The 25,400-nt window shown below is 39.9% G+C and overlaps 1 protein-coding gene across 4 annotated transcripts in view; it reads right to left on the bottom strand.

The window, feature by feature from the left end:
* LOC124554776 (protein O-linked-mannose beta-1,2-N-acetylglucosaminyltransferase 1-like) overlaps positions 1-25,400 on the bottom strand; it is a 1,050,404-nt gene that overhangs the window by 56,099 nt on the left and 968,905 nt on the right. For all 4 annotated transcript variants that reach the window (XM_047128420.1, XM_047128423.1, XM_047128421.1 and 1 more), the window contains 7 exons: positions 22,087-22,246; positions 21,876-21,972; positions 14,153-14,286; positions 13,360-13,539; positions 11,494-11,710; positions 9,801-9,928; positions 65-135 (listed from right to left, as the gene is read on the bottom strand). In XM_047128420.1, coding sequence (XP_046984376.1) covers positions 65-135; positions 9,801-9,928; positions 11,494-11,710; positions 13,360-13,539; positions 14,153-14,286; positions 21,876-21,972; positions 22,087-22,215 — 956 coding nt within the window. In that variant the 5' untranslated portion in view covers positions 22,216-22,246. The remainder of the gene's footprint in view (positions 1-64; positions 136-9,800; positions 9,929-11,493; positions 11,711-13,359; positions 13,540-14,152; positions 14,287-21,875; positions 21,973-22,086; positions 22,247-25,400) is intronic.

The following is a 25,400-nucleotide window of genomic DNA, read 5'->3' as shown; positions in this document are numbered from 1 at the left end:
AAAACTGTAAACCATGTTCCCTTTGGGGTTGGGTGTGAAGTGGTTAAATATTATATGCAAATACCTGTATAAGTAATGTGGCCTGTTGCTGGCAATGATTGCAACTGGTACATCATGGACCTTGTTGTTTATTACCTACAAAATATTTTAAAATATGTGAGTTTGTGATGAATTATCCAGACTCTGGATTCAAGACAAATACATTACCTAAAACAGAATACATTCATTTAAAACAAACCTTAAACTTAAGATTTATACTGTTATTGTCATGGACAAGAGTGCTATCAATATTTAATGTTGTGAAGAATTTGATACGAATATGATGTGAAATTTAAACCAGTGTTATCAACTAAAAGTTGGAGTTAAAAAATGGAATTTTCTCAGAAGTATTACTAATTTTTGTAAACGTATGTAAAATTGATCATTATGAATACTATGCACTGGACTTGTATTACAAATACAAATTGTGTGTACAACATGAGACGTAGTAAAATTATATTTTTATGACAAAATAATCCAAAAATGTACTGCCAGCTGTTTAACTGACTATCAGTTCATCAGCATACATGATGATGCTGACAGCATCAATCAACAAAATGTTGTGTCCTTTGGATGCCAACAGTGAACAGTACAGAAATTGGTTATATTGTTATAAAATATGTTGGGAGGAATGAAGGAGCCACATCTTGTATATTTATACTGGTGGGCAGACCTTAAACACTGCACGCAAATTTAAAAAGTTGGTGAATATGGAACAAATTTAGCAATACTAAAACAAACACTAACCAACTTTTTGCAATAGTTGTTGTTGTTGTGGTCTTCAGTCCAAAGACTGATTTGATGCAGCTCTCCCCACTACCCTATTCTGTGCAAGTCCCTTCATGTCCAAATAACTATTGCAAACTACATCGTTTTGCACCTTCTTACTGTGTTCACTTCTCGGTCTCCCTCTACAATTTGTAGCATCAACACTTCTCTACAATACTGAATTGGTGATCCCTTGATGTCTCAGGATGTATCCTATCAACTGATCCTTTCTTTTAGTCAAGTTATGCCTCACATTTCTTTTCTTCCAAATTCTGTTCATTACCTCATCATTGGTTACATGATCTACCCATCTAGTCTTCAGTACTCTTCTGTAGCACCAAATTTCAATAACTTCGATTCTCTTCTTATCTGTCTCATTTCCATATGAGACTACACTCCAGAAAAATATCTTCAGAAGAGGTTTCCTAACACTTAAATCTATATTCATTGTTAACAAATTTCTCTTCTTGAGAAATACTTTTCTTGCCATTGCCAGTCTACATTTGATCTCCTCTCTGCTTCAGCCATCATCACTTATTTTGCTGCTGAAATAGCAAAACTCCACTACTACTTTTAGTGTCTCATTTCCTAATCTAGTTTGCTCAGCATCACATGATTTAATTTGACTACATTCCATTTCGCATGTTTTACTTTTCCTGATGTTCATCTGGTATCCTCCTTTCAAGAAACTGTCCATTCCATTCAACTGCTCTTCCAAGTCCTTTGCTGTCTCTGACAAAATTATAATCGCTTTGGCAAAACTCAAAATTTTTATTTCTTCTCCCTTAACTTTAACTCCTTCTCCAAATTTTTCTTTGCTTTCCTTTACTGCTTGCTCAGTGCACAAATTGCATAACATCAGGGGTAGGTTACAAACCTGCCTCACTCACTTCTCAACCACTGCTTCCCTTTCGTGCCCCTCAACTCTTACAACTGCTGTCTGGTTTCTGTACAAGTTGTGTATAAGCCTTCACTGCCTACCTCTGCTACCTGCAGAATTTCAAAGAGTGTATTCCAGTTGACACTGTCAAAAGCATTTACAAATCTGCAAAAGCTATAAACATAGGTCTGTCTTTCATTAACCTATCTTCTAAAATAAGTTGTGGAGTCAATATTGCTTCAAATGTTCCTACATTTCTCCAGAATCCAAAGTGATCTTCCCCGAGGTGGACACCTACCAGTTTTTCCATTCTTCTGTAAATAATTAATGTTAGTACATTGCAACTGTGACTTATTAAACTGATAGTTCAGTAATATTCACACCTGTAAGCACCTGCTTTCGTCTTGAAGTCTTATGATATTTCATCTATCTCATACACCTTGCATACCAAATGGGATAGTTTGACATGGTTAGCTCTCCCAAGGATATCCCTAGTTCTGATGGAATATCATCTATTCCAGTGGCCTTGTTTTGACTTAGGTCTTTCGGTGCTCTGTCAAATTCTTGTCACAGCCAGAGATAAATTCTCCCGAAATTTTTACAAAGGTACAGACGGTGTTTAGAAAGGATAGATTGCATGCAACCGGTGGTGGAGTGTTCATCGCTGTTAGTAGTAGTTTATCCTGTAGTGAAGTAGAAGTGGATAGTTCCTGTGAATTATTATGGGTGGAGGTTACACTAAACAACCGAACTAGGTTAATAATTGGCTCCTTTTACCGACCTCCCGACTCAGCAGCATTAGTGGCAGAACAACTGAGAGAAAATTTGGAATACATTTCACATAAATTTTCTCAGCATGTTATAGTCTTAGGTGGAGATTTCAATTTACCAGATATAGACTGGGACACTCAGATGTTTAGGACGGGTGGTAGGGACAGAGCATCGAGTGACATTATACTGAGTGCACTATCCGAAAATTACCTCGAGCAATTAAACAGAGAACCGACTCGTGGAGATAACATATTGGACCTACTGATAACAAACAGACCCGAACTTTTCGAATCTGTATGTACAGAACAGGGAATCAGTGATCATAAGGCCGTTGCAGCATCCCTGAATATGGAAGTTAATAGGAATATAAAAAAAGGGAGGAAGGTTTATCTGTTTAGCAAGAGTAATAGAAGGCAGATTTCAGACTACCTAACAGATCAAAACGAAAATTTCTGTTCCGACACTGACAATGTTGAGTGTTTATGGAAAAAGTTCAAGGCAATCGTAAAATGCGTTTTAGACAGGTACGTGCCGAGTAAAACTGTGAGGGACGGGAAAAACCCACCGTGGTACAACAACAATGTTAGGAAACTACTGCGAAAGCAAAGAGAGCTCCACTCCAAGTTTAAACGCAGCCAAAACCTCTCAGTCAAACAGAAGCTAAACGATGTCAAAGTTAGCGTAAGGAGGGCTATGCGTGAAGCGTTCATTGAATTCGAAAGTAAAATTCTATGTACCGACTTGACAGAAAATCCTAGGAAGTTCTGGTCGTACGTTAAATCAGTAAGTGGCTCGAAACAGCATATCCAGACACTACGGGATGATGATGGCATTGAAACAGAGGATGACACGCGTAAAGCTGAAATACTAAACACCTTTTTCCAAAGCTGTTTCACAGAGGAAGACCGCACTGCAGTTCCTTCTCTAAATCCTCGCACAAACGAAAAAATGGCTGACATCGAAATAAGTGTCCAAGGAATAGAAAAGCAACTGGAATCACTCAATAGAGGAAAGTCCACTGGACCTGACGGGATACCAATTCGATTCTACACAGAGTACGCGAAAGAACTTGCCCCCCTTCTAACAGCCGTGTACCGCAAGTCTCTAGAGGAACGGAGGGTTCCAAATGATTGGAAAAGAGCACAGATAGTCCCAGTCTTCAAGAAGGGTCGTCGAGCAGATGCGCAGAACTATAGACCTATATCTCTTACGTCAATCTCTTGTAGAATTTTAGAACATGTTTTTTGCTCGCGTGTCATGTCATTTCTGGAAACCCAGAATCTACTATGTAGGAATCAACATGGATTCCGGAAACAGCGATCGTGTGAGACCCAACTCGCTTTATTTGTTCATGAGACCCAGAAAATATTAGATACAGGCTCCCAGGTAGATGCTATTTTTCTTGACTTCCGGAAGGCGTTCGATACAGTTCCGCACTGTCGCCTGATAAACAAAGTAAGAGCCTACGGAATATCAGACCAGCTGTGTGGCTGGATTGAAGAGTTTTTAGCAAACAGAACACAGCATGTTGTTATCAATGGAGAGACGTCTACAGACGTTAAAGTAACCTCTGGCGTGCCACAGGGGAGTGTTATGGGACCATTGCTTTTCACAATATATATAAATGACTTAGTAGATAGTGTCGGAAGTTCCATGCGGCTTTTCGCGGATGATGCTGTAGTATACAGAGAAGTTGCTGCATTAGAAAATTGTAGCGAAATACAGGAAGATCTGCAGCGGATAGGCACTTGGTGCAGGGAGTGGCAACTGACCCTTAACATAGACAAATGTAATGTATTGCGAATACATAGAAAGAAGGATCCTTTATTGTATGATTATATGATAGCGGAACAAACACTGGTAGCAGTTACTTCTGTAAAATATCTGGGAGTATGCGTACGGAACGATTTGAAGTGGAATGATCATATAAAACTAATTGTTGGTAAGGCGGGTACCAGGTTGAGATTCATTGGGAGAGTGCTTAGAAAATGTAGTCCATCAACAAAGGAGGTGGCTTACAAAACACTCGTTCGACCTATACTTGAGTATTGCTCATCAGTGTGGGATCCGTACCAGGTCGGGTTGACGGAGGAGATAGAGAAGATCCAAAGAAGAGCGGCGCGTTTCGTCACTGGGTTATTTGGTAACCGTGATAGCGTTACGGAGATGTTTAATAAACTCAAGTGGCAGACTCTGCAAGAGAGGCGCTCTGCATCGCGGTGTAGCTTGCTCGCCAGGTTTCGAGAGGGTGCGTTTCTGGATGAGGTATCGAATATATTGCTTCCCCCTACTTATACTTCCCGAGGAGATCACGAATGTAAAATTAGAGAGATTAGAGCGCGCACGGAGGCTTTCAGACAGTCGTTCTTCCCGCGAACCATACGCGACTGGAACAGGAAAGGGAGGTAATGACAGTGGCACGTAAAGTGCCCTCCGCCACACACCGTTGGGTGGCTTGCGGAGTATCAATGTAGATGTAGATATCTCCTATCTCATCTTCATCTACATTTTCTTCTCTCTCTATAATATTGCCCTCAAGTACATTTCCTTTGTATTGCCCTTCTATACACTCCTTTGGCCTTTCAGGTTACCCTTCTTTGTTTTTTACTGGTTTTTCACCCGAGTTTCTGATATTTCTACAGCTGTTTTTCTTTTCTCCAAATGTCTCTCTTTAATTTTCCTATTGGCATCATCTATCTTTTCCACTGTTATATATGCTTCTATGTCCTTACACTTGTCCTCTAGCTATTTTACATTTCCTGTCACTCTCATTTTTTAAATGTCTGTATTCCATTTTGTGTGCTTCATTTGCTACATTTTTACATTTTCTCCTTTCATCAATTAAATTCAATATCTTCTGTGATATCTAAGGATCTCTATTAGGCATTGTCTTTCTATCTATTTGATCATCTGCTGCCTTCACAATTTCGTGTTTCAAAGCTATTCATTTGTCTTCTGCAGGATTCCTTTCCCCTGTTTCAGTCATTCATTGTCAAATGCTCCCTCTAAAATCTCTGAACAACCTCTAGTTCTATCAACTTATCCTGGTGCCAACTCTTTAACTTTGTACCATTTCTTCAGTTTTAATCTACAGTTCATAACCAATAAATTGTGGACAGCGTCCACATCTGTCACTGGAAATGTCTTACAGTTTAAAATCTGGTTCCAAAATGTCTGTCTTATCATTATATAATCAATATACAAAGAATTACAGACACTGAATGCAAGTGGGTATTGATTAAAGTCAAATGGAGAAGTTGAAAATTTGTGCTGGACCAGGATTCCAACCTGGGTCTCCGGTTTACCAGGGAGATACTCTCACCACAGAGCCATCCGAACATAGTGGTCATTGTAACTGCACGGAGTACACTAATATGTACCCCGAAAAATCCAAATTCTCATCTTATACACGCACTACACATGTAGTGCTCCTTGCCCATTATCCTCATTACTCACAGAATTTTGCTGATTCTCGTAAAAGTTTGAGTCTTGTGTGCATCTGCACTGAAGAGATGATTGGGCATGTTGCCTTAATTTTTATGTATATAGTGTGTTTTTTTTTAGACATGTCTGTTCTTTCAGACATGTCTGAAACAACAGACACTATTGTGATCCAGCAATGCTGCCAAATCACCTTTACTTCCTGGAGGTAAATTTCTGAACTTGAGGTTGTGTGTGGTAATTCCTTGCATATATTCTGATTATTTTTCAGCAATTAATGCTGCAGAATATTTAAGTTATGCCACAAAAGAATAACCAATATACAGAATTTTCAAGATTTTAACAGATGAAAGGGTCACAAGAAAACTGATCCCAATAGTCAAAAATTGATTTCATTTTTGAATTTAGCACCTACAACTTATCAAAAATGTTGTTGGCTACTGAAATTGACAACAACTATGTAGACTGAAGACATCTGCAAAGTTTTAGATCATATATGGAGTTAAATGACCTGTACGTAGTGACTGCATTTTTTCTCCAACTTTAGCCATATTAAAGTGTACAAATCTGTATTATGTGCTGAAAATCAGCAGAGATTTATTAAAATAAATGAAGACATTCTTAAATGTTGTTATTTCTTAACATGATTAACTATTGATCATTGTGACCAGAAAAAAGTTATTGTGGGTTTAATATATAATTAATAAAATCTCACTTAATTTAGATACCAGCTGTCAGAGGCAGTTGCACTATTGCTTTATGTACTTATTGGGAATGTATGTGTTAAGAATAAATCAAAACTAGATTCAAAAACTGGATTTTATAAAGATCAACATTTTTAAATCTTCTTCTATTTCTTGTGCCTTTGTTATGCATCAGTGCATGACTACCATGGTTATTAACAGATTTGGGATGGTTAATACAAGGGGTGTCTGGATATTCTTCCTGTCACCACCCTGTTACACACCAGGATGGAATGTGTGTATCCAGACTGTCTGTGTGTAGTGTTATTCATTTGAAAGAGAGCAAAAGTTTTCTAAATATTTGTGAATCATGTAACTGAGGTGAAACTTGGGTACCAAACCAGTATTCACATGCTGGTATGTGGGAAACTACCTAAAAACTACACCCAGGGTGGCCAGAACCCTGACCCATGTCATTAATCTGCCGGGCTGATTCGATCCAGGAAGTGGATCCTGGAAGTGATGCTTCAGATGCATGGCTATCTGGGTAGGTAAAGTTCAATATTTTTTATTATAAATGAATACACAAGTCCCCACTTACAGCCAATTTACAGCGCTTAAAAAAGTATGACAGAGCACTGAAAAGGTCATTTAATCATTAAGATTTAAGATCAGATGTATCACTAATGTTTCACTTTCGTGCACTGGTGATAAAGGGGAAGACATTGTATATATCCTTTGATAAATAAGGAATATTTACTTGTAACCTTGGTCTTGTCTATCCTGTGATTGGGATTGGACAGTCATCTGGTTAGAGTAATGTTAGTTAATTACTTATTTAGGTGCAAGTTTGATTTATCGTATTAATGATGAATATCATTAAATTTAATGTTTTAGTGGAGAGACAGAAGAAAAAAGACACAAGGAAGTATAGAAACTGCTGAGAAACAAGCTAATGAGATTAGATTTTGTATTAAAGATTGCAGAACTGAAGTTTTTAATCTGGAAGTAACATATGTATTAGATTTGTATACCACTGTCAGGTAACACCTAATAAATTTGAGCGTAAAGAATATCCAACATTCATCTAAAGCTGGAGACATGGTTAAGTCTTTCATCAAGTTTATGAAAATGTTCAATTATTACACAGACCAAAAAACTGAAATTGATCACTTACAGTATAAAAATCTCTAGTACTAAGAAAAGACAGCTATATAAGGAACGAAGATACAATAAAAATACTGACTCTGTTGAATAAGAGAAAACAAAATTATATTTAAGAAAGTTCTCAAGGCAGCAAAACAGATAACAAATAATAAATTAATTATAAGACATGAGAATAAATCAAATGTAGTGAGGTTAGTTGTGAAATCTGAATTAGGTATTAAAGCCTCAAGTTGTGACATTTGTGAAATCAAACTTGAAGATGCGATTATTGTAAACTGATATCACATTACAGAATGCTTCAATGAATTCTTCATTAACGTAGTGAAATCAGATGTCAATATTGCAGATTTTGATGACAAAGTATGTCCCTTCAGACCAGATCAAATGTCTGATGCCTAACAAAGTACAAAACAGTGTCAGCAATAGAAGTAGAAAACATTATATTAACACTGAAAAATAAAAATTCTGCAGCTTGGGATGGGATACCCACAAAATTTCTTAAAAGTGTGCATAAAATAATAGGGCATCCACTATCTATAATAATAAACCAATATTTTGAACACTGTTTCCTGAAGGTGCTAAAGTATGCAGAAGTAAAACCAACATTCAGAAACGGATCAAGAGAGGATATGGGAAAATATCATCCCATCTCTTTCTTTTCAGTCTTGTTAAAAGTATTTCAAAGTACTCCTGCCATCCAGATTAAAAATTTTATTGAAAAATGTGAGATTATTTTGAAAAATCAATTTGGCTTCTTGCATGGAAATGCACAACAGATTCAATTAACAAGTCTCTTGACAAGATCAGCAGATCATTAGATGATAAGAATAAAGTTGCAGGGATATTTTGTGACTTCACAAAACCCTTTGAGTTAGTACATGATGCACTTCTTATCCATAAACTTGACAGGTATGGAATTAGGGGGTGATGTTCTACATTGGTTTACTTCTACTTGTGCAGTGGAAAACAAAGAGTTATTGTCTTTGCAAATGCAGCAAATTATTCTTCCAAATGAAAGCCTGTAACATGAGGTGCTACTTAAGTTTATGTCCCAGGACCTATTTTGTTTATATTCTACATTACTGATTTACCACTTAATATCAATGCATACAAGATCATTTATAAAGATGCTTTCAGCTCAGTGGATTAACCCTGAACATCACAAAAGCTCATACCATCCGTTTTGGAACAAAACAGTCAACATCCCAGGAAATTAAAATAAACCTTAAGAATCAAAATCTAGAAGAAATACATACTATGAAATTTTTAGGGTTACACCTAAACAAGAATTTAAGTTGAATAAACATGTGGAATATCCAGTAAACAAATTTTGTAGCTTCACATTTGAAATGCAAATATTAGCTAATGACACTGACATTGGCAAAAGGAAAATAACATACCATAGTTACTTATTCAACCACTTACAAGGTACAGGAGAAATCCAAACAACATTAAGCACATACTCAAATTACAGAAAAGAATCATTAGTAACACATGTACTGTGCATCCAAGGAAATCATGTCATCCATTATTTAAAAATCTGAAATTATTAACAGTCCTAGCAATTTAGAATTATGAAAGGAAAATTGTTTTAATCAATTTCAAGAAATAAAGATTTGTATGCTCCCTGCTCATCATTTAGACTTGTAAGTCCAGAATCCCCAGTATTTGAGGATGAAAATTTACAACAAGCTAAAAGCCAAAAACAATTTGAGTATGAACCTAGATTCACTAAAAGGAAAGCTACATGGTACTCTACTTCAGCAATGCTACAACCCAGTTGAGGATCTCATGAAGGATGAACTGAATATTTGAGCATAATGTAGTTAATCAATTGTCTTGTGTAAATATAGATGTTTTTTTCACAAACAAGTTCATTAATGTTTAAGTATTACTCTATCTTATTAATTATAGTTTTATGTAAGTGAAGTTGTGTTAACCATATTTTGACGTGTATCCCATATTCTAATCAAATGATCAGCATCTGCATGTTATGATATGAATAAATCAAAGTTTCTTGTAACCAAAAACAGTGCTACTATTTTCCTTACTGGTTCAGGGCTAAAAATTATTGGTGCAGGGTCTTGGCAGCTGCAGACACTTCCGTAACCTTCAATGTGGTTACAAAACTGCCTTCGCCTTCTGTTTTCCTCATTGTCTGGCCAATAACATTCACTGTCTGTGGATCAAAAAATGTCAGAATTACATTAAAGTTATGGTTCTTGTAAAGAGAACACATCATGCTGGTATTTACTAAGTATCATGTCCAGTAAGTATCAATCACTGAAACCACTGCTGTCAATTTTAGAGTCAGAACAGGAGTTTAGCATATAAGGAATGAGGAAGAACTTCGCCATTCCAGCATTTACCTGATGAAACACAGCAAATATATACCAAACATATCAAGATTAGAATTTAAATCACTTCTGACTCAATATAAATCCATTATTTAACCACAGTTTAGCTTTATGATTTCCTGTTTGTGTGGTAAATGTAACAGAGAGAAATATACAGTAAGTACATTGATTCAACACAACATGGTTCACAACAAATTACTGAGTGAGGAGGGCACAGTGCTTACACACTAGACTTTCATTTGAGAGGATGGATTATGTGGATTTAGGTCTTCGTTAAATCAGTTAAGGAAAATGCATGACAATTCACTTGAAAAGGATGTAGCTTATTCCCCTGTCCTTGTCCAATCTGAGTTTGAACTCTGTTTACAGTGACCTCCTTATCAAGAGTGTATTAAATCCCCATCCTCCTCCTGTACTTGATTATCTTTAAATTATATATATTTCACAATAAATTCGGTAGTAATTGCCAATAATATGTGAAATTTGTTCAGAGTTGTGTAGAACAATAGTACAGGTGGTATGTCAATCCAAAACTCTGTGACAGTCTGTGAACTTGAACGCCAATTATTCCCAGCATCATCACCATAATCTCCACCATAACCATGATCATGATCATCATCATCATGTGTTTTCTATAACTTGCTTAGATTTTTGGTATTAGTCACATACTAATTGTAGAGTTGTAGAAGTGCGATGTTGGCTGTATTCCTTGATTTTCCAGTTATCGAGAGAAGCCTTTGATTCTTTTCTTACACCAAATTGCTGGTCTAGTCTAGTCTGTTATAGTCTTTAAATATACTTAAAAAGGTCAAGTAAATACCACCAATTAACTCTTTATCTTTGGCTTCAAAACCCATAAGCAACTCTTGTACTGAGGAAATGAGGTTGCTACTGTTCTGTAGAAATTCATTAGGAGCTCCATATGGGAAAGTTCTCAGTACCCTTCTAAATGTGCCAAATATAAATAGTAAAATACATTTGTTCATGATGTCTCAATCATATTTGTGACTGACACTGCATCCAGATAAAATTTAGTTTGTACTTGGGAGAGATACCTTCTGAGCATATTCTTGTACTTGATTTATTTTTTCTGCATGTCCATTGCTTTAGTGAAGTTTCTCAAAATGTTATAGGTTGTATTTTGCTTCTGCCACAATAAATAAATACAAGTTACAATCTTGGGATGGTTTTTCTGTAACTATAAACAAGAATAATCAACTTGACTGTACTACAAATAACAGCAGCAGCAGCAGAAGTACTAGTACTAGAACTAGTAGTAGTAGTAGTAGTAGTAGTAGTAGTGGTGTTCATAGGGGTTTGTTTGAGGATCTGTTTTATTACATCTACTGATATGGTGCATATTTACAATACAGTAGGAAATCCTTACCTTCAGCAGGTACAAGGGGAATTTCTGCATGAAGCATAACTGGGGCTCCCCAGGTATTGAATTCAGTGCTTTTACTATAAGATTCGCCAAACATTTTTGAGCCCTTTTGTGTTACCATTGCCCACATATCCCTCCATCCTATTACTTGTGAACGCTTAGAGCCAAGACGTCTCAACAAATCTCGGGCAGGCTGTTTCATTTGAAATGTTCCTTCATCCTAGAAAAGACAGTATAAGTATAATGATAATTTTGCTTGGATGTTAGAGTAACACAAATGAAGTATCAAACTGCAAAACTCTGTAATTTCCAGTTATCTCACAAACAATATAATCACAGCAGAAGAATCTCTTTGATTATTGTTATCAATGAATATTCAATAAGAATTTATTTCATATTATTCTGCTTTGTGTAAAATGTGTGGAAGTTCAAATGGCAACAATTACACATTTTTAGTGAGAATACACACCAAAATAATGCATAAAATTTTAATAGCTATTACTACACAGACTAGGTTGATAACATTTGTAGATTATTGTACATAAAAGCACAGAAAATAAACAAAATAATTTTAATTTAAATAAATTTACATCCTGTCTGGCACGATTTGAGTAATTTTCAGGTTGGTTTCACATCAGTGGACCATTTTTTTAAGCTATAAGGGGATATGTCAAAAGGATACTTAATAATAACCAATCAACTTGCTGTCTGTCCACATGAATGGCCACCAGTTAACTGTGGCCATTCATGGGCAGCTGGACACCCAGTTGCTGAACATGCTGTCCAACACACCGTGCTTCAGTTCAATGACTGCTTCACAGCCTGTGCCATCTGTTTCTTCCTACCAACACCAGTTTCTCTGAACTGCGTGGATAGGAACTCTTCCTGCTATATATCCTATGTTCCCAAAACCCCCTTGCCTCAACCTTCACTAGTCCCTGTCCTTCAACCACCTTTCACCTTCCCCGCTCCCAGTACAGAACTACACAGACTTCTATTCCACCAACACACACCCACTAGTCTATCTCTTTTTTTTCCCCTCATCTGCTTCTCTTCATTTTCACTCCCTCTCCCCCCCCCCCCCCCCCCAACCTATCGACTGTACCTAGCACCCCTACCCTATCACCACCACATCCCTGCATTCTCCAACAAGCAGCAATACACCAACCCCCATCCCTACCCTGCTATCCCTCCCCTCCCCCACACAAGCCTCCTCCTTACCTGCACCACCGAAATTGTTTCTCCCATCAAGTACAGTTGCTCACAGTCCAGCCTCAGTGGCCAGAGACAGCGGTCTCGCGCGCGCGCTCGTGTGTGTGTGTGTGTGTGTGTGTGTGTGTGTGTGTGTGTGTGTGTGTGTGTGTGTGTGTTTTGTGCTTGTGTGAATGTGTGTGTGTGTTTTTTCTACTGTGGAAGGACTTTTGGCTAGAAGCTAACATGTAGAGCAGTCCTTTTTTGTACCTGTCTGTGACTCATTGTCACCTCTGTATGGTAACTATTTTATATGGTGACTATTCTTTTCATAATATTGTCTTTATTCCAACTTGGATTTTCTATTGCTTAATACTAAACAAAGTTATATGTTCTTAACATGTGACTGATTCTAAAGGAAATTGAGACATTACTGCTGCTGCATCTTTCGCAAATACTACATTATTTTAGAACAAAATCTTTGACACTGTGTACATGATCTTTTGTTACACTGTTCATCATATTCAGCACCATTATCTTGCTTACTTCCTCATATGCTACACCATTATCTTACTTACTTACCATTTTGGGAAATAAATTTATGTGGTTCTGTTTGGTTTTACATTCAAGTATCTCTTATGTTTAAGCTATAAAATAAAATAATTAAATCAAACATACCTTTATAGCAAAAATGATTATCCTTCCATCTGACACCATATTAAGAAATAGAGCCATGGCCTCGTCTTCATGTGGGGAATAGGTATCAAATATTCGTTGTGCCATTACGCTTCCACTTGCTTGGTTCAATACTAGAACATGTATTCCTCGGCCCTTATGCTCTTCGTTGTCCTCCAGAATCTAAGAAAGAGAATAGTTATGATTGTCACTGAACAGATTTAATATGGTTATAAACATGAATAAAGTCGGGTGCTAGGAGAAGTGTCATGCTACTTAGGTTAAGAAAGAAATATGAGGACAGAGCCAAAGATCTTGGAAGGCAGTAGTTGTGGGCAGGAACTAATTGAAAATGAAGGTGGGTGGTTTGTGAAGGGCACTTTCTGGCTGAATATTTAAGATTAACTACTGTTTGGAGAGAGAGGGCAGGGTTGGGGTAGGGATGTGGATGAGATGGCACTGGTTCTAAAATGCTTGTAGAAATTAAAAACTTTGTTCAATAATGAGAACTGTTAACCCATGTAACAACCTTACAAAATGGGATTGGCTGATGAGACAAAGAACATTCAACAAATAACTGCTCTGAAGAAATTTCTGCAAATCTGTTAAGTGCTCACTCACTCTCAAAATCACAAAATCAAAATTTATTTTCTAGAAATATATGAGTTTTAGGGCAAGCTATCATCCATTCAGCGAATGCACTGACTGAGGGTTACAGACGGTAGCATTTTCAGTTCAGTGCAGAATGATAAAACTTATTTTTGACCAAAAGGGCTTAAACTTTTCCTTCACTTACCGTTGTACCATCAACTGAAACAGACACCTTGGATTGGCTGGAGAGAACATCTATTGCTAGGGATTTGGGCTGACTTTCCTGCAGCCTCAGGCTATTTCTTCTGCTCTCGCCATCAACGAACTCTCCTCCATCCTCTGGAAACGAGAAAGTTGAAAATTAAACTCCATTCATGGTATTTCATAAGACGAGAAAACAACAAATCTTCTGTGAACGTATTAAAATTTTATTTGAATCAGAACCTACAGTTTTTTAACCTTCTATACTATATTTGAGTTCAAAACCAAGGCATCATTGTAAAGTGAGAAAAATGGAAAGATGATTAATCATTGTAGATGATCGTCAAGATTTCCCTACAAATCGGAATTTTTCTCTCTGTATCGAATAGGCAGGAGAACAATACACACATCAAAAAAAGTTTTGCAGCAACTCGGTTCCGAGAGTTCCGGAACCTGTACAAAGAATTGGAATAGAGATCAGCATAAAAATCATTTCCGCCCTTTTTATTGCTCATGAAAACCACACATTCCATGTTTTGTTACGATACAGAGGTGGTGGTCCAGATTGCTGTACACACCGGTACCTCTAACACCCAGTAGCATGTCCTCTTGCAATGATGCATGCATGTATTTTTCGTGGCATACTATTAACAAGTTCATCAAGGCACTGTTGGTCCAGATTGTCCCACTCCTCAACGGCGATTCGGCGTAGATCCCTCAGAGTGGTTGGTGGGTCACGTCATCCATAAATAGCCCTTTTCAATCTGTCCCAGGCATTGTCGATAGGGTTCATGTCTGGAGAACATACTGGCCACTCTAGTCGAGCGACGTCGTTAGCCTGAAGGAAGTCATTCACAAGATGTGCACGATGGCAGCGCGAATTGTCGTCCATGAAGACGAATGCCTCGCCAATATGCTACCAATATGGTTGCACTATCGGTCGGAGGATGGTATTCACGTATCGTTCAGCCGTTACGGCACCTTCCACGACCACCAGCGGCATACGTCGGCCCCACATAATGCCACCCCAAAACATCAGGGAACCTCCAACTCGCTGCACTCACTGGACAGTGTGTCTAAGGTGTTCAGCCTGACCGGGTTGTCTCCAAACACGTCTCCGACGATTGTGTGGTTGAAGGCATATGCGACAGTCATCGGTGAAGAGAACGTGATGCCAATCATGAGCGATCCGTTCGCCATGTTGTTGTTGGGCCCATCTGTACCGTGCTGCATGGTGTCGTGGTTGCAAAGATGGACCTCGCCATGGACGTCGGGAGTGAAGTCGAGCATCATGCAGGCTATTGCCCACAGTTTGAGTCGTAACATGACGTCTTGTGGTTGCACGAAAAGCATTATTCAGCAAGGTGGCGTTGCTGTCAGGGTTCCTCCGAGCCATAATCTGTAGGTAGCGGTCATCTACTGCAGTAATGGCCCTTGGGCGGCCTGAGCGAGGCATGTCATCGACAGTTCCTGTCTCTCTGTATCTTCTCAATGTCCGAACAACATCGCTTTGGTTCACTCCGAGACGCCTGTACACTTCCCTTGTTGAGAGCCCTTCCTGAAAACAAAGTAACAATGCGGACGAGATCGAACAGCGGTATTGACTGTCTAGGCATGGTTGAACTACAGACAACACGAGCCGTGTACCACCTTCTTGGTGGAATGACTGGAATTGATCAGTTGTCGAACCCCCTGCTTCTAATAGGCGCTGTTCATGCATGGTTGTTTACATCTTTGGGCGGGTTTAGTGACATCTCTGAACAGTCAAACGGACTGTGTCTGTGATACAATACCCACAGTCAACGTCTATCTTCAGGAGTTCTGGGAACCGGAGTGATGCAAAACTTTTTTTTATGTGTGTAGATACTGTAGCGAGAAGCACCGCATTAGCGTTTACCATAAGAATATAGATTTATACGCTTCCCTATTCTAAAATGTCAGCGTTAAAGCTTATGAAGCACGATCCAACTGGATCAAATTAGAGTCGACAGAACGATATACAAGGGTGTTAGAAAACGATACCGACAAACTTCAACGTTTTGAGGAAGGTGTCGTCAGGAACAAGTTGAGGATAGGAACCTGTGTCCAGAAACGTCATCCATCGACGGTACAGAATGTCCAAGTTAAAGGAGCCGCCGCCTGCCGCTGGGACATGGGTTCGCAAATGGACTGGCCGCCCTTGAGTGTCCACCTGCTTACCCGCAGGCGCTGTCAGCAGGCAGTTCCCCCTCCACCTCTCTGCTACCCACTACCCGTTTGTTACAGATGCGTACCTCGTGTCGTTAGCGTTGTCGGTGTCGAAGTTTATTTGGCGTTCACAATAGGACAAAATTAGTGAGAGGAAAATGGAGGGGGGAGGGGTAGTTCATGTTCTCAAAACGAATATCGGTCGAATTCCAACTCTTCAATCCACAATATGGAAAAAAGATTACCTTTTTATTGAAACAGAAACCGGCTGTCAGTGTCTGTTTTGTAATGCTATTTTAACTGCGTGGAAGAAGTACAATGTGAGGCGATATTTTCAACTCCTTTTGAGAAATTCGTCATAATTTTGCATACTGAGGAAAGGACGGCCAAACTTCTCAAACTAAAACAGAAAAGAGAGAAAGAAGACGGTTGATATAGATATATGTCATATATTGAAAATATTACTATTATTTTTGAATCATGAGGTGGTTTTGCCTTCGATTTTACCTCTTACTTGTAACGTAACGTGTCTACAGGAAGAGAATCGTGTCATCCACAATGATGATGCAATGAGTGTGAGCTATCACGTAGCTTTTAAAATAGCCAAAACAGTGCCTCCTTTCAGCAATGGAGAATTTGTTAAAGAGTATTTTGTTGCTGCCACAACACTCTTGTGTCCAGAGATTCTTCCGGTTTTGGAAGCAGTTCCTCTTTCACGGAGAACAGTGTGCAGACGCGCCGAAGAAATGAAAACATTTAGTTTTTTTTTCTCGTTCGTTCTGGACGAAAGCATGGATGTTGCTCAGATTACTATATTTGTGAGAGGTGTTGACGCTGAGTTCAGCTTGATGGCAGAACTCCTTGATTAAGTGTCAATGCATGATACAACTACGGCCGACGACATATTTTCTTGCTTAGGAAACATTACTGACAAAATGACCTTTGTTGGGAAAATCTTTCTTTGATTGCAACAGATGGAGCTACTGCAATGATTGATCAAGAGTCTGGTGATGTTGCTCTGATATGGGCCAAGTTGAAAACAGAACTCAGTAAGATTACATGCATTAAGTTGATAGAAACGTAACAAAAATGCATTGGTTCTTTGCTTATTACCTTATGTCTCTATTGTATTTGTGACGGGGGAATTTGTTATTTTATTCTCTTTTCCTCGATCCCTGTACCGCCTCCCCCCCCCCCCCCCCCCCCCGCCCCACCCATGGAACGTTCTCTGCTGAACTGAACGACAGAATTTGGAACGTTTACTGCTCTTTGTAATCGTTGTCAAACTGTGCGATGTATTACTTTGCGATGCTGCAGAACTCATTACGAAACTAAGCACTGGAAAGATTTTTTTGTTGTTTCTTCCTTTGTCGCTATACTGCGGCTATATCGAACTGCAGACAGCCAGCCGCCTTTCTATCGTCTGCTGGAGTTATCTGAACGTCTGTACCTGACTTTAGTTTCTCGAACGAAGCTGGAACGATACATTCACGCCCAGTAGAAAGTGGAACATGAAGTACAAGCTGGTCACACAGCAAAAAAAGGCAAAACTAAATCTCACTCACAGATAAACATAGGAAAACAACTTGACTGTTTTAGAAGCTAATAATTGACATGGAAATCCTTATGTAACGAGATGGCGCATAAAAGCATACACACTAGCGTAAATTCCCTTGCTTTTCTTCTCAACAGAATTGTTATAAGATAACTATTATTTTCCATTCGATGGTATTTCTGTGTAACACAAGAGTGGTCTTTAAGTATACTTTCGTTGACTGCAACAGATGGAACTCCTGCAATGATTGCTGAGATACCATGCAGATATTATACTGTGTCATAAGTATTCATTGCATTGCCATTGAATTGTATTGTACTTCGTCCCCGCCGTAGCCCACAACAGGCTACGGCAGTCCACTAAACCCAACGCCGCTCTGTCACAGGTACACAAATCTTTGACTCCCTTTGTTTCGAGTTTCCTTCACTTTCGGTGAAACATCCCATATTCCGAACCGATAGTACGTCGAACGCGCTAGGTAACACCAATTTGAACATTATAAGGGTAGTGATGCTTGTTCTTCGTGATAACGTCCTGACACAACGATCCTTTGATTTCCACTTGTACTACTCACTGGCGCTGCAGTTTCATCTAAATTTTGAAGGTTATCTTTCACTTAAACAATGTTTTCAGATGTTCTGACTCGTTTTGGATAGTTTTACAATGATCTGCTTGTTGCCTATATTATGTCGTCATAAAATACCGAAACGACTTTTCAGACCAGTTTTATTTTCGTTACTTTGTAGCTGTGCAATCTGTTTTAGCTTACTGATCGGAGTGTTACTCTGGCGGTTGAGGTGACTGACTCATGGATCAAGGAGTCTGTTGGTTTATGGTACACACTGTAACCGAAGGAACCACCTTCTTTGGTTTGAACCCATCCGTGATAAGCCTATTTCGGTAAACGCTGAGGTGATGTGAACACACAGCACATAAGATACATATTTTAAATTGTTTGGTGACTTAATCGCTTCCTTTAAAGCAATACTGCCACTTGCTAAAAGTATTTTTTTGCGACTAGTGTGTGTCACTGTTAGCCAATTCCCATGAATTTTTTGAATTAATATAGTTTCACAATATGAATCATCCTTACGGATACTATATACAGCATTGAATTTGCATTGAAGATTACTTTCATATGATTCCTTCCATTCCAGTGCCACTGAGCGTTTCCGGCATTCTGATCTAGATACAAATTTCAGTATTAAGAAAACTCTTATTCGTAAACATGAACGAAAAACTGAACTGAAAGCTATTTATCGACACACAGTAAAAAGTAAATGTCGAAATGGCAATAACAGTGACATCGAGCGATAACGAAGCACAGTCAAAAATAATGATTTAACAATGGAAAAACGATTGACTGTTTCCGCACTGAAGTGAATGCTCCGGACCGCGTCGACTGTTTTCATTCGGTTGTTTCCATCACTATTAAAAGGTTCTATAGCACTTTTCCCGGTTTCGTATTGAAGTCGTGAATCTGAACACATGTGGACTCAAATTTCTGAAGACGTAGTGTATAGCGATACCTGAGCTGTGTACAAACGGCATAGTTTCAGTAATGACCGACCTTGTTTCTTATGCTGTCTATTTTGTTTTCTAGCAAACAGCTGCTTGACATGAGTAACCTTCAGCTTGCTCCTACATGCCAGAAGCTGTAGAATCAACAGGACATATCGCATGTTAATGACGCTAATAGCAGCGAGAAAGTATCCAAATTTCCGCCGGAAAAACTAGAGTCTTACCTTAAATCACTTCAGAGAAAATGCGTAAGTTGACAGGACGTTCGACGTTAACCTACCCTCCTTTGTATTGCACCACCGGTGCCAGCATATTTTAATCGAATTCAGACAATGAAACAGCGAGCATCACAAATCTACTGCACAGCTGTTACTCGCAAGGACGTCTCAGCATATACACAACGATTGATAATTTATATGGACCTAACGCGACACTGCCGAGATTTATACCGGCATGTACGTTGTTAAAGTCGCTGTCGCCACGTCACCATCTCCCGTCCTCGACACACGCTACGCTTTCCTCCCCCCAGCACTATATCCAAGCAATAATACTATCTCACGTAACCGAGAGTGAGCAGTCGGTGAAGGTTGGCGCACGCTGCCCCTTTCGTTAAAGGCTACCGACTGCGGGGGAAAATCCTCAATAAAAATAGTTCCAACAGCACCGCTTATTATAGAGGAAGATCTTAAATACGAAATTCAATACTTTCTCGCTGCACATTCTCGCCTTGTGTTCGACGCATAGCCGGCCGGTGTGGCCGTGCGGTTAAAGGCGCTTCAGTCTGGAACCGCGTGGCCGCTACGCTCGCAGGTTCGAATCCTGCCTCGGGCATAGATGTGTGTGATGTCCTTAGGTTAGTTAGGTTTAATTAGTTCTAAGTTCTAGGCGACTGATGACCTCAGAAGTTAAGTCGCATAGTGCTCAGAGCCATTTGAACCATTTTTTTGTTCGACGCATAAGTATAGCGTCCAAGTCACCAGATTATTTTGCTGAGAAATACCGATAATGAGAAGGCTACTTACACACAAATCTAGAACGTATATAATGCACTAGTAATTATATACTGAGCATCTGTAGTAAGTTTTAACCATTTCCAGAATAAAGTTCCAAGTTTTAATCGGTTCATAAATCTTACTGAAACCCTATTTGCCTATTTAATTAAAAAAAAAAACAGAGACATATGAGGTCATTGGGTATCATTGCCTCTCGTATTTGTTCGAATTATGCTTTCTCTTAATACTTCGTACAAGCTATGAGACAAGTTGCAAAGCTCTCTTCCTTCAGTAAATTTCTGGAGCTGTTTTCTAACAGATCAGCACTTGAAGCGTCCTGGCAGATTAAAGCTGTGTACCGGACCGAGGCTCGAACTTGGGTCCTTTGCCTCTCGCGTGCAAGTGCTGTACCAACTGAGCTACCCAAGCACGACGCGCAACCCGTCATCACAGCTTCAATTCTGCCAGTACCTCGTCTCCTACGTTCCAAACTTCACAGAAGCTCTTCTGCGAACCTTGCAGAACTATTACTCCTGGAAGAAAGGATATTGCAGCGACATAGCTTAGCCACAGCCTGGGGAATTTACCAGAATTATATTGTCACTCTGCAGAGGAGTGTGCGCTGATATGAAACTTCCTGGCAGATTTAAACTGTGTGCCGGACCAAGACTCGAACTCGGGACGTTTGCTTTTCGCGGGGAAGTGCTCTACCAACTGAGCGACCCAAGCACGACACACAACCCGTCATCACAGCGTCAATTCTGCCAGTACCTCGTCTTCTACCTTCCAGACTTCACAGAGTCTCGGTCGGGCAAACAGTTTTAAACTGCCAGGAAGTTTCATATCAGCGCATACTCCGCTGCAGAGTGAAAACAGCATTCTGGAGATCAGCACTTGTCCCCATGTTGCAACCAGTGTTCAAGAGTTCTCCCGCTAACTACAGATACTGCTTCCTCCTTGGTTGCCATTCCTAACACCGTTCGAGTATGTCTAGGATTTCGTAGTTGGTCGACACGTCTTTAACATTTGTACAGGAGGTAGTAAAATTCAACTTTTTACTCGGATAAACGCTCATAAGAATGAAATTCCTCAGGGACTATTAATTACCTGTTTGACACCCCAACGTGTAGAGTCTCTCTTTAGTTGTCCTGGAAGCTCCGCGAAGTCCTGATTTCGGCCATGTAACATTTTATTATTATGAGCATTTAATCCCTTGTTTGTATCAGTAAAGATCCTATATGGACTAAATTTCATTCATTTGTGAGAATTTCTTCAAATTTTATTGTTACCAACGGCATAACGTCAAAAATCGTCGAAGTAATGCCTAAAGTAGAAAGGATACACGATCCCCGAGTTTTGTAAGGCTGGACAATGATATGTCACTGGAAGATTACTGCCTACAAGTGTATCGCAGAAAATATTACTGGACATAATGTGAGAGCTTGGATGACACTTGACAAAATTATACTTACTGGCGCGGAAGGCTTCTTCCTGAAGACGGCGACTGGTGTCCATGATGAACATCACATTGATGCCAATCGTTATTAGGAGCACGACGACCAGCAGGGCCTACAAACAGTCAAGTTCCAAGTTATCCAGGCATTAGTCATCTACCTAAGAACACGTTACACTAAGGCATCAACAACAGAAATATTATCTGACTTCTTTAAAAATACTATTTACCTTGAATATTTTCGTTAGAATGCGTTTCCGATTTAGCGGACGTGTTATTACTGTCTGTGGACTGTAGAGTCCATGGCTTCGCTTTGGAACGAAAGGCTGAGCGCGCGGATTTGGCTGCCACGACTCCATAGCCTTCAGCTTGTTATTATAACAAGCCAACCTGTACAGAAATAGGAAGGAATACATGAGAGTACAATATTGAGAAATATCTTTACCTACATTTTGTATTGTTAAGTCATTTTGTTGGGCTTTGATATCGAGGTTGTTAAAAACGGACCTCAGCCTAGCTGAAAATGAATATGGATGTGAATGGGTTGCGACATTTTTGAAAGAACTATTCCGCTGTCTCCCTGAAACGATTTGGGAATAGTACGGAACATATAAACAAGAATTATAGGACAAACGTTTCGGCACGGCGCCTCCCTAATAAGCGTACAATGATTTTTAATTTTCGAGTGAATGGTTCGGTGCAGAGTACCTCTGGCTCAGTTGGTAAATTTTGCGAGCAGTGATTGGCCATGAGGACTACTGACATACGAGGACTATTCGGAAAGAAAGATCCTATCGGTCGCGAAATGGAAACCACACTGAAAATCAAGAACGTTTTATTTGCGACAGTTTGCAATACAAAAAAATGGTTCAAATGGCTCTGAGCACTATGGGACTTAACATCTATGGTCATCAGTCCCCTAGAACTTAGAACTACTTAAACCTAACTAACCTAAGGACATCACACAACACCCAGTCATCACGAGGCAGAGAAAATCCCTGACCCCGCCGGGAATCGAACCCGGCAACCCGGGCGTGGGAAGTGAGAACCCTACCGCACGATCACGAGCTGCGGACGTTTGCAACACATTCCAGTTACTTCTCTAGATAGTCTCCGCTCTGACTTAGACAAATGTCTAACGTAAAATGGTTCAAATGGCTTTAAGCACTATGCGACTTAACATCTGAGGTCATCAGTCCCGTAGACTTAGAACTACTTAAACCTAACTAACCTAAGGACATCACCCACAGCCATGCCCGAGGCAGGATTCTAACCTGCGACCGTAGCAGCAGCTCGGTTCCAGAGTGAAGCGCCTAGAACCGCTCGGGTACATCGGCCGGCTTCCCCTAGTAAGTAGGAGCAGAGACTATCTAGAGAAGTAGCTGTAATGTGCGTTGTAACAACTTAGCAATACTCTCGTCATAGAAGGCAGCTGCCTGTGCTTTCCGCCACTTCACTACGCTGGTCTGCAGTTCGTTGTCCGTGTCAGAATGTTGTCTTCATAGCCAGCGGTTCATGAGAGCAGAGATGAACATCAGAGTGAGCCAAGTCCTCGCTGTATGGTGCCTGATCACTGATCAAACACTTCCCATCGTAAAAGCTGTAGGGGCGTCCTCATTGCCCCAACAGTGTGCGGACGATAGTTGTCATGAAGAAGGAAATTCATGACAGTTACGTTACGTGGGGTTGCATGAAATCAAGTGAAACCTCTCAGCGGGCACCCATGCTTGGCGGGAGACACTACTGTTGTAGGCATCTTTACATGTTCATTGTGTGTTGAGATCTGAAAAGAGCGTCATGGTGCGTTCGTCAGGCATACCAGAGACACTGCCCAACACACCTGTGCAAAACTTCATTGGATTTTTACTGTCGTTTCCACTTCGCGACCGATCGGAACTTAGTTTCCGAATGGTCCTCGTATATGGAATCAGATCTTTACAAGTTTTCCAGTTGTTAATGCACATTGTCTTACAATTTGTTTAATTTTCTGTCCTAGCTGCGTTTACATTTGAGTTGATGGTGACTGCTTACGAACGTATTTGTTCCCTTTGTAACCATTACCTGAGTGGTACACACTTGAACATTCTGTGTCCCTGATGCTACTGCCTGCCATAGGCAACAGACGATTCAGTGTGTAATTTTTAGTAGCTTCAAGAACACAGAATGTTCAAATGTGAACTGTTGCGAGCAGTTCGAAATGTAAATCCTGTAGTATGAAATTATTTCATTAATCACATGGGAACTACTCAGGAAGATGAACAAATATGTTCGAAACTAGCCGTCATTAACACAAATGTTAAAGCATTAAGACAAAAATAAAGGAGTAGTGATATTAAATAAAGTTACTGGTTTTTCTGCCAACGAAACGTTGGAATTCGATAAAAGTGCGTGGAGCTTTCTTAGAAATGAAATGAACAGTGAACGCAAAGAGCTAAATCAAAATGGATGAGGCATGTAAGGAAACAGAAAAAGAAAGAAAAAGGACGTGGTCTATAGACTGACAAAGTGTGCGGTGCGGATGGGAAAGCACTGTTTAGTACAGATCTCTACGATGGAGAAGATCCGCGCCGAAGTGCAATAGAAGAAGGCGGACAAGAGAAAGAAAAAAGAAGAGGAGGAGGAGGAGTAGGAGGAGAAGAAGAAGGAAGAGGGAAATGAAAGACGATTAGGTTTTAACATTCTGTCGACGACGAGGTCATTAGGGACGGACCACAGGCTCGAATTGAGGATGGATGGGATAAGAAATTGGCTGTGACCTTTTCTAATAAACCAATTCGGCATTTGCCGTAAGCAGTTCATGGAGATCGTGGAAAATCCTAATTTGTATAGCTGGATCGGAAATTGTGCTTCGGTCATCCAGAACGTGTGTCCAGTGTCTTATTACCGCTCCACCTTGCTTGGTATGGAAATGAGCGTTTGGCGTCATTGGCCGGGAGGCCCCTTGCGGGGCAGGTCCGGCGGCCTTGTTGCAGGTCTTATTACATTCAACGCCACATTGGACGACCTGCGCGCCGGATGGGGATGAAATGATGATGAAGACAGCACAACACCCAGTCCCTGAGCGGAGAAAATCCCCGACCCAGCCGGGAATCGAACCCGGGCCCGTAGGACGGCAATCCGTCACGCTGACCACTCAGCTATCGGGGCGGACACCTTGCTTGGTAGGAGGTGGTTAATGCGGAAGAAACCTGCGACCAAATGATGTAGTCGGAATTTGACAGAACACTTAGTGATTTGAGGTCAAAGACGTCAGTGGAAGTCAATGACACATCTTTGGCGTTAATAATACAGGTATCGAGACTGGAAAGTTACTGCATCAAGTATTTAAAAAAATCTATAAATCTGGAGAGCTACAATAAGAGTTTCAGAATAATATCATTACACTATCTAATAAGACACGAGCGGATAAATGCGGGAAGTGTCGAACGATCAAACACATTGTAACATTTATGGCTCTTGGAACCATTGTTTGTTCCTACTGATTACATCAGACGTGAGTTGAGTGAGGCTACAGTAGTAGACGTATAGCGTGACAAGGTGGCAC

The sequence above is a fragment of the Schistocerca americana genome, chromosome X, assembly GCF_021461395.2.
Source record: "Schistocerca americana isolate TAMUIC-IGC-003095 chromosome X, iqSchAmer2.1, whole genome shotgun sequence".
Taxonomy (NCBI): domain Eukaryota; kingdom Metazoa; phylum Arthropoda; class Insecta; order Orthoptera; family Acrididae; genus Schistocerca; species Schistocerca americana.
The sequence above is the reverse complement of the archived record's forward strand: the minus strand, read 5'-3'. Positions and strand labels throughout refer to the sequence as shown.